Source organism: Ambystoma mexicanum, chromosome 12 (genome assembly GCF_040938575.1).
Source record: "Ambystoma mexicanum isolate Mex_15411 chromosome 12, UKY_AmexF1_1, whole genome shotgun sequence".
Lineage (NCBI taxonomy): Eukaryota > Metazoa > Chordata > Amphibia > Caudata > Ambystomatidae > Ambystoma > Ambystoma mexicanum.
The window spans coordinates 801,499,513-801,514,474 of record NC_090936.1 but is presented as its reverse complement, the minus strand read 5'-3'; the positions used below and the strand labels follow the sequence as shown (position 1 = coordinate 801,514,474).

Below are 14,962 nucleotides of genomic sequence, written 5' to 3'. Positions count from 1 at the left end.
CCATAGCCCTGGTTATCTCTAGCCTGGACTACTACATTAGCCCCTTACTCAATCTGCCTTCCTCAATCCTCCACCCTTTGCAACTAATCCATAACAGGACTGTGAGGCTTGTCCTTGGACTCAAGCCCAGTGATTATCTCTTTCTGGCCCTAAAATCTCTGCACTGTCTCCCGGTGGCTGCCAGGATCAAGTTCAAGACCCTCTTCCTCGTCCACAAGAATTTCTAGGGCTGGGCCCCGCACTAAATACAACTCTCTCTTCCTAAACACCTTCCTTCTAGAGCCCTTCACTCAGCCACCTCCAACTCTCTGAGGGTCAGACGGTTCTAGAGGCAGAGAATGGGAGGTAGATCTTTCTTCTCTGCAGGTGCCTCCTTCTGGAATGGTCTCCCTGCCCCTCTCAAACTTGAGCTGGACAATCTGAGGTTCTGGAAGCAGCTCAAGACCTTCCTTTTCTCTTCTGCTTTCTCTCTCTCCCCTGATGACCCACCTCTCTGTTGCACTGACTAGTTCCCTGACTACCCTCAGAATCTCAATGAACACCAGGCTCTGCCATGACCAGTAGCCCGTGCACAGCCTCTGTGCCTACTGCACACTTGTGGCTGTATCTGTAAACCTACAGTCTCCTGCTTCCTTGCACTTACCCAGAGCCACGCTGCCCTGGCTGCACTTCCCCCTTTCCTCCCCCTGGCACTTTTCCTTTCCCTCTTTCCCCTGTACCAGCACTTGCACGATCTGAATGAGACAAGGCCTAGTAAGATCGTTTGTTTTGTCCTCCCTCTGTCTTCCCTACCTTGTCTTGTCACACCTAGAAAAGCTTGTGTACAGGTGTGTTATAAATGTCCTATCATATCATATTATTAGGTGATGAGAAATGTAAGGTTTCTGGAGTTTGATTGAAGTATTTGATACATTAGAAGGGTTACTCCATTAATTATATATCTTGGAAGCATCCTATCACTCTCCTGTGTTGATTGTTTGCATTTTATTGATAGTTTGCTGAAAAGACCATTGGCTTCCGAGGGAGCAGAGGGTGGGAGTTAGTGTACTGCCACAGTGTCAGATGCAGTAAGGGCTCTGGGATTTCAGGGCCAGCATAATGGTTCAAGGTCTGGTGGATTCCTTTGAAGACTTTGTAAAACTCTGTTTGGTTTTGTGGGGAATAAGGCCTGTGAGACAATCTGATTCTGGGCAGTAGTAGTGCAGGGGAGGGCAAAGGCTTCAATGTACTATGACCTTACTTGTACAACTGTTTTGTTCAGATACGTTTGTACTATACATTTTAAACAGACTGAAGTATGTAGTACACATCCTACTCTTTTAATCGCATTGGCCGAGAGCAGATTATAATCCCATGAGAGGTAGGTCAACAGAGGATGCATCCAAACAACTAGAATATCATAATTTAAAAGGAATGTCCTAGCAAGCCTATGCTTTTTGCCCATGTGGGCGGGATAAAGACTGATATGCAAATGGGTATTTCCCATCTGTGAAAGGTACAGTGAGCAAAAAGCAGATGGCTGTGAACTCTCAAAGTCGTTAATAACCACTGAACAGGTTATCATGCCGTGCTCTTTCGAGAGAGGGGTGCCTGCTACCTTTTTTGTATTTTTGGAAGGAACTTGGGGTTGGTCACCCTAAATTGTCTGGGGGCAACCAGACGTGGAATCCCTGCTCACTGTGCTCAGAGAGGCACAGCTTCACCTCACTGATGAGGCCCAACAAGGCTGAAACACGTGTATGAGGTTGCTGTTGGTCTTCTTGTTCAGAGAGGAATTGCCATAGCGTTTTGGTGCTGGACTGCCTATGTGGGTGGTACAAAGACTGATATGCAAATGGATATTTCCCATCTGTGAAAGGTACAGTGAGCAAAAAGCAGATGGCTGCGAACTCTCAAGTGGTTAAAAACCACTGAACAGGTTATCATGCCGTGTTCTTTCGAGAGAGGAGCGCCTGCTACCTTTTTTGTATTTTTACAATAAAATACTACCCACACACAACTGGAAGAGAAAACCACTGTAATAACATGCTAAATAGCTACAATAGAGAGACAGGTTTCTAGAAATTGCATTCATGAGATGGAATGAAAATGTTAATGTTTGGAGAAATGGAAAAAACTAAGACTTGTCTTTAAAATCTTTCTTAGGTTTAATATAGATATAGATGAAATAACCAATCTCCTGGACACACGATACACCCTGTTGTTCAAGGTACCTAGAATGCCTGGTATTTGCACACATTCTACTAGTTTTGTACCAACGTTTTTTAGTGGATCAACTGCATCCATTGGGTCTTTATCGTTCTTGCATGGTGAGAGCTTTGGTTTGATGTCCTCGTGTTTGCTAAAAGGTACACAGTTATCGCGGCATGTCATTGAATGAGAAGCTCAAAAAACTTGATAGTGCTTGAGTACTGCCACACTATCTTCAGGTTGGCAGTTTTTATGAACCCCATCACTTTCTGAGTAGTGCAAAGTGGAAATGAGTCTGATTATCGAACGGTCTGCAAGTCAGCTAAATGACTCTTCGTCATAGTGGCAATATCTTCAAATGCATTTTTATTATTATTATTGTATTTATTGAACGTTGACATAGCTTCGAAAAGCAACGGAGCACTTTGCAGAGGCATACAAAAGTAGAGATGCATACCGGAGCGCTTTTCAGAGGTAAAAGAAAAGACATACAACGGGGAGTAGGATACAGAGGACAAAGAGGAGACACACAGCTGTGGCAGGGAGGAAATGGTAGGGCGGCATCAAGCAAATCAGGGGGCACGAGGGGTGACGTGATGGCCTATATGTTGAGGAGAAGAGATTCCTTGAAGAGGTGGGTCTTGAGTTCTTTTCTGATGCACTTAATGGCTCAGCAGCCTTCATTGTGGTAAGGTTCACTGGTTTGATGGTGGGTGGATAGTTCCACATTTCCAGACACACCATCCCCACCAGTATCTTGATGTCCTGCTCTTTGGTCTTCAACAGCAGAAAACCTCTGCATCCTGCCAGCAACGATCCACTTCTGTTCCCTATGAACATTAAAGCAAAGGGTCTTTTTCCCATTGTGATTGTTTTCACGCCTATGGAAAGAGGATTTGAGCACTAAACAACTCCAGTTGGAACCAAACAATGTATTCCTTAATCCTAATAGGGGATTGGCGGCTTCCAAGCCCTCTTGATTTTGGCGGAGTTACTGGGTGGCAGATACTGTGGATTCAGGGCGTTCAAAAATGGTGGACGAAATCATCACTTTGCCTGTGCTCCCAGTCTGCCATAGCTCCACACATAATCTGGCTCTCCAAGAACAAAGGGTCCCGTCTTCAATTACTATAGCTTGCACTAATTACCCCCTAGGACCGAAACTCCAAGAGTTTCTTCTTGGTGAAGCATAGCATTTGGATGTCCCCTTCAGACATGTGAGAATTCTGGTAGGGCAAATGACCTGGGAAAAATCCATCTATTACTAGCTCTAAAAGAGTCTCCAGTCAAAGCCTTTTTCTGTCTTCTCAGGACCAATCAATGAAGGGCACGTTTAGTACATTTATGTTTGCTAAAGAAAACTTGCTAAACATGTTATTATGGTCAAACCACAAAATATTCCTTTGGCAATATGTTGATTTGCATTTAATAGCACCTTGCATCGATTTTGTAGGTTGATTGTGCACGGCTTCTAAATATGACAGAAGACTGACAATACAATGGAGTTTAACCATAAGGCTGCATTAATTGAAATACATCCTCATTGCTGCCATGCCTAGCACACTTTCCTGTTTAATACTATAATATCCCTGACCAACACTGTTAAGCCCTGATAAGAGCAGAGGGTCATTCTATTACTACTGAGCGCCGAAAAGAAAATTGTGTGTAAAAGTGTACACTGTTTCCCATGTGCACATTTGGCTGCATGCATCTTGAAGGTGGGCATCTGAATCGTGTACAGCAGAATGAGCATGCATCAACTGCATGGATATCAGTGTTTATTATTCAGACCTTTGGACAGATTCCAGACTTACAATCAATGTCATTCATCCCTTTATTATGGAAAGTGTGTTTTTTGGGAAATAACTTCTTGCAGAATCCACCATCAATTCATCCTTACAAATTTGATAAATCTCTGGAGAGCGTACATCGCACATGGCCTTCTATGAGAAGACCACTACTCTAGGAGTCATCATTGCCCGTTTGTCAGGGCATGACTGGAGATCCACAGAGAGCCTGAGAGTAACATAGCATATGCAATTTACTGGCACTTTATCACTATACAAACTGTAATCTGGTTTAGAAGAAAGTGACTAACACAATGGATGCTTCTCAATAAAAGAGGGCGAGGATGAGGATATCCGAACAAGTGCAGGGAGCGTTTGCATCATTCAATTCCAGTTTCTGATAGGGGTTGGATCCCTGAGAAAAATGTTCAACAGCAGTATATAAATAGGATGGTAAGCTCTGGTTTTAACAAGAAGCAACGTTTTTGGTAGAGCCTCATTATCTGCACCACTGAGACCCATTGCCATAGATCAAATTCTTGATCCTTGAGAAACCCTGGTTTCCAAGGTCTCAGTGACATATCAGCCTTTTATGTTTGTTCGTTTATTTATTTATAATGCGCTCCAGACCCATAGGTTACCGGGCGCAGCAACAGGTATATGCGAGACTTACAAAGTTACAATGTTACATGAATCAAATTACAAAATTACAATATTACATGAATATACAATTACCGGTTGCAGTATTTACATGAATGTACATTTGGCAATATACGGAGTTGGCAGTTATAAACATAGGGTTACAACACATCTGAGTGCATTAAGTAGGGCAGGTGTCTAGACGTTGTTAGCGTTAATGTGTTTAATGAAGTTCCTTCTGAAGTGTGGGAAGGGTTGGTCTACTCTTAGGTTAGGTGGCAAAGCGTTCCACAAGTTGGCAGCTCTCACAGGGAAGCTTACGCCTCCGATTTTAGCGAGTCTAAATCTGGGTACTACCAGGCAATTGGAATTGGTGAGTCTCATGGGTTTAGTAGATGTTTTTCTTTTTATTTTGTCCGTCAAGTAACTAGGAGCAGCATTATTTAGGTCCTTATGGGTCAAAGAGATCATTTTTAGGTGGATTTTATTATCCGTGGATAGCCATTTGTGCTGCCGCCTAATAGAGGAGATATGCTCCCTCTTCTTTATGCCTAATGCAGCTCTAAGAGCATTATTTTGTAAGGTTTGAAGGCTTTGGGTAGTGGCTTTGTTGGCACCGCTGTAAAGGGCATTGCAATAGTCGAGTCTGGAAAGTATTAAGGCTCTAGCCAAGATTAGGCAACTGGTATTGGACAGGAAGGGCTTGCCTGCTCTTATAAATTTACAAGTGTAGGCAGTAGTGGAAGCTCAGGAGTTGACCTGTTTGGTGAAGGACAGGGTAGAATCAAGGTAAAAACCGAGTGTTTTTACTTCCCTCGAGACTTTGATAGCATTTCCATCTATACAGAAAACTGAGTAGTCCGGGCCTAATTTGTTAATATTGGCTTGTGTGCCCAGAATGATCAACTCTGTCTTATCATCATTCAGGCAGAGACCATGAGTGGCCATCCATGCCTGAATGATAAGATACACTCTATTCACCAACTCCCTGTCCCTGCTATGATCCCCAGAAAGTGGAAGGAGAATCTGTGTATCATCTGCATAGTTAGTGTAGGTGATACCAAGATTGTCCAGATCATCGAACAGAGGTTTGGTGAATATATTGTATAGAGTCGGGGGGAAGCAGGAACCCTGAGGGACTCCACAGGTGATGGGTATAGGGTCTGCTGCTGCCGATGGGGAAAAAACTCTCATAGTTCTCTCACTCAGAAAGGATTCTATCCAACTGATAGCTTGGGTGGAGAAGTGAGCGGCAGAGTCCAGGTGTCTGCAGAGGACCTTGTGGTCCACAAGGTCAAACGCAGCTGAGAGATCTAGTAGGAGGAGGAGAGCTGTCTTACCTTGATCTCTCAAATCGTCTATTTGGGTCTTTAAATCGATAAGGGCTGTTTCCGTTCCATGTAGTGGGAGGAAGCCAGATTGTCTAGATCCTAGTAGTTTATGCAATTCAAGGTATTTTTGAATTTGTGTATAGGCCACTTTATCCAGAATTTTCAACAGAAATGGAACTGTCGTGATTGGCCGGTAGTTAGTAGGGATGAGAGGGTCAAGAGTTTGCTTTTTGAGCAACGGGAGCACCCAGGATTGTTTTAAATTAGCTGGGATGATGCCTGTGGCGATGGATGAGTTGCCAAGTTTGGAAATAAATGGTGATAAATCTCTAGCGGCGTCTTTTATTAGCTGTGCTGGGCAGATATCACCTTTGCAATTCGATGGTTTGAGGGTGAGGATGATTTTTTCTATCTCTAGTGTGGTAGTTTTTGTGAAGGAGAATTTGCTAGACTGGGGTTTGTTGGTAGCCTTGGGTGGATTCTCTGTGTGCCTGATGAGACCCATTCCTGAATCACTAAAATCGTTGGTAGGATGCTTTCACTACTCTTGATTTTGCCTTTCGCTGACTCAGATTTTGTTTATTTGCGCTCTTACCTGGGCTTAACCTCCAGACCATCTATTGTTCTCAGGCACCTGTAAGCCTTTGGGATATGGGCTATCAAATATAGCCTGCTACGCAAATGTCCTTGCTGGGCTTGCCCATCCCTCAAGATCTGGAGTAGAGCTCCCAGTTAGCCTCTCTTTGTTTTTCTGCCCCCAGACTCCTAGCCATCTATAGGCTTGGGTGCCTCTAGTCTCCAGCTTCTGGACCACCAGGTTCTTAACGGTCATAACCCTAGTGTTTGTGTCCCTTTTCTGTGTAGGCCCAACTGGCTCTGCCTTTCACCTCCTGATTCCCCTTTTACTGGTTGGTGTACCGCTAGAGCATATAGAAACCTACTTCTCCACCACCTATATCGACATCCCTTCAGTTCTGGTAGTCCTACTGCTTTCTCTTCCTACACCTCTCAACACTTCGTCCTTCTTCCATCCTTCCACTTCCTATTTCCTGGCTTGTGCACTTTCCCTCTCCAACCATCTGTTCTCTTCTACTCTTTCTTCCTGATCTCTGTCACTCTTACTTTGCCCTCCTATCTGATGTTTCTCTCATAATAAGCCTTTATCTCCCTGCTTCCTCACCTGCTCATCTTCACACCTTTCCACACTTTTTCTCCTTATTCAAGATCCCACACCTAACGCAAGACCCAACCAACTTTCCTACTTTGGGCAGTGGGTCAGTGACTGACATGATGAGTTTGTGCATGGTACCTGCATGTACTGATTACTTGGATTCACAGATTGTTGTGTGGTGTTTACCCTGCCCACGACTCTTTACCGCAGCTCTTTATGGCTAATGATCCTTTGATGCTAAAGGGCTCACAGTTCATAGACTGAGGACACCATTATCCTAATTCAATCATGACTCTCCCCATCCCTAGTCATCATCTGTGTCCTTCACTGTGCCCTTCACTGTGTCACAATCACAGTCTCTGCTGCCCCTAGTACGTCACTGGTTTCAAGGTGTATCCAAAATATGTGCTGGGTGGAAGGTTATGAATTCATCTTAACAACTGCCATTGCTGTGGGCAACCTTCAACACCATTACCTTTTAACCTGTCTGCGCCACTGCAGAAGGGGGCCAGGCATATGAAAATCAGCCTTTGCCCTGCCACCAATGGGAGCAGTCCAGACTGAACTGCTAGGCCATGTCACCTCTGCACGGAAACACAAACAACACCAGATATGTTTCGGCCTTGTTGGGACTCTTCCATAAGACGCATCTTGGTTTCATATGGTGCAGCAAAAAAGCAACCCATCTCTGGGCACTCTCTCACTTAGTAGCACAAACTATAACCCACCCTTGGGATAGTGGAAGCTTATGAATTAATCTTAACCACTGGCATTTCTCTGGGCAAACTTCCATAACCTCATTTTGTTAACCCATCTGTAACATTACAAAAGGATATGAGCTATATTAGTCTCGGTCCGTCCACCAAGGAGAGAAGAACAGCCTGAACTGCTAGGTCACATCTCCTTATTCATGTAAAACACACAACCCATACATGTTTTGGCCTTGTTTAGCCATAAGGAGAGCAAGGTGAGGACCTGTTTTCCAGGTGAGCAGTCATTCACAATAAGTAAAGATAGTCCACGAGTATAGGAGAGAAGCTCAGGTGAATTCAGATCTGCCAAGCTTCTCTCCTAGACTCGACTATGAGTGCTCTCTAGGTTCACAAGCACCAGCATTTCACTGCAGCCCACTGAAATTATTTTGGCCTAAAAGGGTTTGGCATGTAGATCCTCACATTGGGGCTATTTTGGAAATGAATCCCAGTGGTACCACTTAATGAGAAGACATGTAGTTGGTGGTCTCCTGTAGCATTCATGCAACAAAATATCTGTCATGTTGTGCTGTCATTCTAATGGCTGAACTGGCAATCTATTGGCTAGATGACCTGTTGCAGTAAGATTGTGAATCTGTTTATGCCTACTACCAATCATTGGTCAGTGCTTGCTATATAATAAGCTTTTAATGGGATAGCTGTGCTTTTCAATACTTATGCTTTGCAAGTGCCATTGTCTCTGTGCCAGTGGACTTTTGATACGGATCCCTGAACATCTTGTTTTTTTTTTTTCTTTTTTGCAGCCAAAAGGCTTCCTCTCATTGTTCTGATTATTTGTTTGTCTGTTTTTGTTTGAAGATCTCGGAAGGGGTGCTACAGGAGTCTCTGGATTATGGGCCTCATTACGAGTATGGATGTCGCCATGCCTACCCCCTTACCGGGTACCAGGTCCGGGTCTCGCAAAAGGGGACTTACAGGGCCATTCCAACCTTGGAGGGCCCGTTAAATCCCTTTCGCGGGACCCGGACCCGGTACATTCCCATTCCTATTTGAGCCCCCATAGGGCTCAATGGGAATGGGGAGGATGCTAACAACGGGCCCGTTGTTAGCATCCTGGACTGCTAGAAGGTCCCGCTAAGGACGCCTGGTCTGACCAGGCGTTCCTTAGCGGGACCCACAGCAGTCCTCGTAATAGGGCGGCCCGTAATGAACAGTGCTGGTCCCTTAGCGGCACCGTTCATTACATGGCCGTCAGGGTCTTAATGAGGCCCAATGACTCAGCGATCTTTAAAAAAAGTTATTTGTATGCTGCCATGAATTTCCAAGTCAGATTTGGGTTGTTTTTTGTTGGGTCCCTGCTAGTCTTTCTTAAAGCCCGAACTTGCAGGGGTGTCATTTCAAAATATTAAATCTGGGGAACTTCGGACCGTTTGACCCGATTCAGGTGATTTGTAGTAGACCTTAGCCTTGAATGTATCACTTCAGCGGGAAAAAGATGCAAGAAGGGAGTGAGGTGGTGGGGAAATGAAATGGTAGGGTGTTAGTTGGAGAGGTGGTTGGCATCCTTCCACACTTGCATCAGAGTAGATCTGGCTCGTAGTCAATAACCTCCTCAGCATTCCTGGGTCTGCTTTTCAATCTTAACGGAGCAATGCGATGAGTACCTGTTAAGTGCTTAGGATGCAGCGTTTCCTTCTCTATGGTTGCTTAATGTCTACCTTGGTGCTTAATAATTGTACAATGTTTGAGTTTGTGACTAGGGGTAAATTACCTTGGAAAGGCCGGCAAGGCTGGGACAGAGACAATAATATGTGAAGTATGCCTGATGCATACATCCACCCTGATGTTATTTATATGAGTACCTTTGCGGTTGGTATTATCATTTGCAGTTCTATTGATATGGAATGTGTATGCCAAGCATTCACCTGTGCAAAGTCTTGTCTGCCTAGGAACATCTGCAATGCATGCATGAAGCTGCCGTTTTTTTTTTCTCACCGAAAATCACCTCAATGGTTGTACTTGTATGCGGAATCCTGCACTTTATGCCATCGCTATACCTGGGAAACACCAATACATCTCAAACATCTGTTGTGTTTTAAAGTTTATTTTTGCACGCTAAAACAAAGTGAATTTTGTTTTGTATATACAATAAACTATACGAACATGTGCAAGCTATTCTTCCTGTATGTGAACACTATTTCCTTTAAAATTCTACTGGATATTTATTTTATTTCATTTTATTTTATTTATTTACATTTGTAAAGCGCACTTGCAGCCCGGAGGCATCAAGGCGCTATTACAAGAAAATTGTACGAATTTTGATTCATTTGTTAACGGGCAACCAGAGGTCTCTTGGTTACAGGTAGAAATTATATGCCGTACAGAAATGTTAAGAGTTACATAAAGTTAGTTAATACAGTGACATCATCCTACATGGTGATCATTGACATTTTACTTTGAGACAAAAAGCTTGGCTTTGATTGTTTTGTGGAATGTTTGGTAAGACTATCATTCTTAGGTGAATGGGGAGTGCATTCCAATGGGTAGCGGCCAATGTAGGAAAGATGGAACCCCCCGCACTGCCTTTACGTGTCCTGGGGGTGACAATCATGTTGCAGTATCACTTCCTCAGAGGTCTTGTGGCAGTGTGCATGGTGATTCTTTGAGCAAGGTAAGGGGGTGCAAGTTCATGGAGGCATTTGTGAGTGAGTGCAAGGGTTTTGAACCCAATTCTCTCTTTGACCGGGAGCCAGTGGGCCTGCCTTCTCACTTCGGAGATGTGGTCTTTTCTAGAGGTTCCTGTGGCTGCCCTGAGGGCGTTGTTTTGAACCAGTTGGAGTTTGGCAAGATTTTTGCAAGAGGTCCCTATGAGAAGGGCATTGCAATAATCCAGCCTCAAACCAATTATTGCCCTAGCAATGATGAAGCAATTCTGGCGTGATAGGAAGGGTCTGGCACCATTAAGAAGTCTATGTAGACTCCAAGTGTCTTGACGTTGTTGGAGACCTTGATGGAGATGTTATCAATAGTAAAGTATGAGTACTGCTGATCGAGGTTGCCCAGGGTCGTGGGTGACCCAATGAGCAGAAGTTCTGTTTTTTCACTATTGAGGCAAAGCCAGTTGTCTGCCATCCAGGATTGGATAGTAGAGTAAATGGTGGTGAGCGTGTTCATATCTTCTTCATAGTCCCCAGTGAGTGGGATAAGCACATGTGTGTCATCCGCATAATTGGTATACGAAATGCGCAGGGAGTCAAGGATGCTGAACAAAGGCCTCGTGAAGGGGTTGTAAAGTGCGGGCGCGATGCAGGAACACTGTGGAACTCCACATTTGATGTGGCTCGGGGTCGCACAGGCTAAGTCAGAGAAGACTTTCATGAACCTCTCTTGGAGAAAGGAGGTTATCCAGTCACACGCTTTGGGGGAGAAATTGTCCTCAGTTGCTAGATGGCGGCAAAAGGTTCTGTGATCCACCAGCTCAAAGGCAGTGGAAAGGTCCAGGAGCAATAGGAGCGCAGGTTTACCTGTGTCTCCAAGATCGTCCATTTGGTTCTTTAAGTCTAGGAGAGCCGTTTCAGTGCCATGTCGTGGGCTAAACCAGATTGACAGTGGCCGAGGAGACGGTTATCTTCAAGGAATTTTTGGACTTGCAAGTAAGCTGCTTTGTCCAAGATTTTGAGTAAGAAAGGGACGGTGGTGATGGGCCTATAGTTCCCTGGGACCGTTGGGTCGAGTTGGAACGTGGGCAGCCTGGAAGGACGAGTTGATGAAAGCGGTTATGAAGGGTGCTACGATGTGTGCCAAGTCTTTGATGAGTTGGGCTGGGCAGGCATCCCCCTTGCAGTTGGAGGGTTTGATGGATTTGAGCAGGGCGATAACTTCCAGGACTGTCATATCTTTGAAGTCAAAAGGTGGGAAGGACTTCGCTTTTGTGGACGTGGGTGTTTTTTTGTGCAGGTTAGCTATGAGAAGGTTGAGCGCTTTTTGATGGTCGAGGATTTTGGTTTGTAGATAATTGAGCTAGTATAGCATGGCAGACTGAATACTGTTGCACCAGCTTTCATCCTTGAGGAGAGAGGGTGGATGAGCGGATGGTTTTTTCAGCTCTGTAAAGATGGCGAAGATTTCTTTGGATCCTGATTTGGTGTCATTAATCCTTAAATTGAAGGAAGCGGCTTTAGTTCTAGTGATGTTGGCTTTGTATGCTATGGAAATGGCTTTGAAGGCACTTCTAGTGGCTTCAGAGGGGTTGGCTTTCCATGCTGAGAGGGCATGCCACTTCTCAGAGTGTTGGTCAAGTAATTCTTTAGAGAACCAAGCGTTAGAATGTTTTGTTTTTTTCAGCTTTTTTAAGGGTGAGTGGGCTAATGGCATCAACCGCTTGGGCAACGATCTGTTTAAAGGTGTTGGCTAGGGTTTCCGGTTTTTTAGAAAATGGGGCCTGCAGGGCTGGCACACATAGAAACGGTGTTATGTTTTCAGCTGTCAACTGGCGTGAGCTTCTTGCGAAGGCAGCTGGACATGGGTGGTGGGCCATGCTTTTACCTTTCCAACCTTCTTAACTCTACACATGTCTTAAGCGTTCTGCAGGGTTATAGAGATCCAACTTTCCAAAATGTTTACAACAGGTCACCGTTAGCCCTAGTGCGAATTACGTTTCCTACAATAACTTAGGCAAAGATTGCCCTAGTGCAAAAATGGTTTTAAAGAATATGTGTTTGCAGTAGAAAACTAAGAATACTCTGTTGCTAATGATGTGAAAATTTGAACTTGGATGCAAAGCTTTTCAAATGCTTCCACATCTGTTCATAGAGAATGGTTTTAAATAATTACGTGATTGAGGTATTTTGTGCACATAAAACTAAATATACCATAGAGTTTGCCACACTTTCCTCCCATAAAATTCAAATACCTCTGGATTATTATGATATAGTTCAATTTGCTATTATTAGGGATAACATGTAAGGAAAGGAAAATAAACTAAAATGCAGATTAAATCATGTAATCTACTTTAAGAATGAACACAGCTTCTTGATAACGACTGTGTGTTCTTTTTCAGATGTCATCCTCTCTCTACTATCTACCTGAAGCACACAACCACATGAGGCAAGAACAATAATAAGAGAAGATGGAAGGTGCAACATTTCAAAATGTGAAGTTTTTCTCTCGTCACTTATCAATTACCAAATTAATAGTTTCGTATGAAAGCGACAAAAAACAGGCATCTTAGAAAACTCATTGACACCCTCATCAAACATTTAACAATGTATATGCATATCGGACACTTTTATCAAATGGAATAACTCGTTTTTACGTTATGTTCCTATTGTTTTTACTGTAATATACTAGAAATATTTGTGTATTTTTTGTGTATTTATTTATTTTAACATGTGTAAGTCTGATGTAAATGGTTATAAATATGTTTTTTTTAATAAAAGCAAAAGAACATGGAGTCTGTGATATAACATTTGACAAATACGGTCAACAATGCTGTTTGTATCTTTCCATGCCACCATTTTTACAGTTTCTGATTGTAACAGTCAAACCGGTATCTTTAGCAGGTTTAGAAGCCTGCACATTTTAATTCCTAAACCATGCTCTTAATAAGTATAGCAGAATGCCTGCCTAGGGACTATGTGCAGAACCGAAGACAAAGTGGACCTTTTACGTGAGAAGCGGCAATAGCGAAAATCTGTAGGAATGCACTGTGATGGCTCTCCTTAAAAAAATGTTTACAAGAGTCAATAGTAATTATTAAAAAAACATGTCTTACATTATTGTGGACCAATAGAAACCTTGATTTTTCGAGTATAGCTTTTCTTTAATTCTGAGACCAGCAAGCATTGGAACAATGACTTCCAAATCTTACAAGCAGACCGATGATCACATTTTGTACTGTAAGCTCCCCAACCCATTCACCACTGATCACCTCATGCAACATTTTCTTTTTTTGTTTGTAACTGGGCATTCGACTGTCTCGGAACATTATGCTTTAAGAAACGTTGGCCTTGTTCAGACTTCTCTGAAGTCCATTTTATCAAAGGAAATAACTGAAAGACTGAGTGAAATAGTGTATAGTGTAAAAAAAACAATGTTGAGCAACTATTACCTGCTGTGGCTTTGTTTGATGTTAAATACTATTGTTCATTCTTTTACTGTTTCTATGCTGAATTTACAAAGTGAAAATCTATAAAGTTATACCATTATTTGCGTTTGACGATTTTCTGCTGCTTGTTCTTAGTTCAATAACTGTCCTTCTGTTAATTCTCTTTCTACAGTTTGCAAAGTTTGCACGTTCCTACAGATTTGTTTGTGTCTGTTTTACCATTTTGACTCATTTCAGTCAAAAGAAAAAGGTGTCAAATATCTTTTTCCCATTGTCAATAAAAAAAATGAAACACCTTCTTGTTAGTTTTACTTGTAAAGACCTCGGTATTTGTCTCATGCCCAAAAAGAAACAATGAACACATATGTGTAATTCAGCTTCACCTCATAAGCTTGCAAAGAGAGATACAGGTAAATAAAAAAAATACATTTTCAGACTTTCAGAAATCGCAAATGCTTTTGATAGAAAAGGTGAAGATATGCATTATATAGAAGGAGAACGGTAAGATACAGCAGTATACACAGTGATGGATTTGAAGTCATGTTTTTACTTTAGAAAAGGAAACTATTGTCAACTGATACTACCCTGATGCACAATTAATGTTTTTTTCTGTATGTATGCACATACAACCACTATAAGTACAATACTATATTACTATATTGTAATTACATCTATCTATGGAAGATATTGTTTGCAAAGGACACTTTTTGCAGAAGAGTGGCACTATTTCAAAATTCTTGCCAGTGCAACAGTCCCACCCCACAATCTGCGACAAGAAACAGGTTGTTTCAATCTGAATATTTAGTTGTATTTAAACTAATAAATCAAGAAATTAAAGGGGGCACCCTAAGTTTCCATGCTGGGGAAGTCACACCCAATATTTAAAATACAGGCAACCTGACTACAGAAAGGAAAATGTAACTTGCCTGCTGTTGTCTCGATAATGTTTTCATTTCAATTCACAAATAGATCCATAAATAAAATAACAAATAAGAATGACCATTGCAGGTAATAGAATAAAAACC

General features: G+C 42.7%; 1 protein-coding gene across 3 annotated transcripts in view; it reads left to right on the top strand.

Moving 5' to 3' along the window:
* The window catches only part of PPFIA2 (PTPRF interacting protein alpha 2), a 2,558,488-nt gene extending 2,544,254 nt beyond the window's left edge, over positions 1 to 14,234 (top strand). For all 3 annotated transcript variants that reach the window (XM_069629312.1, XM_069629311.1, XM_069629313.1), the window contains one exon: positions 12,891 to 14,234. In XM_069629312.1, coding sequence (XP_069485413.1) covers positions 12,891 to 12,950 — 60 coding nt within the window. In that variant the 3' untranslated portion in view covers positions 12,951 to 14,234. The remainder of the gene's footprint in view (positions 1 to 12,890) is intronic.
* Positions 14,235 to 14,962: the final 728 nt, after the last annotated feature.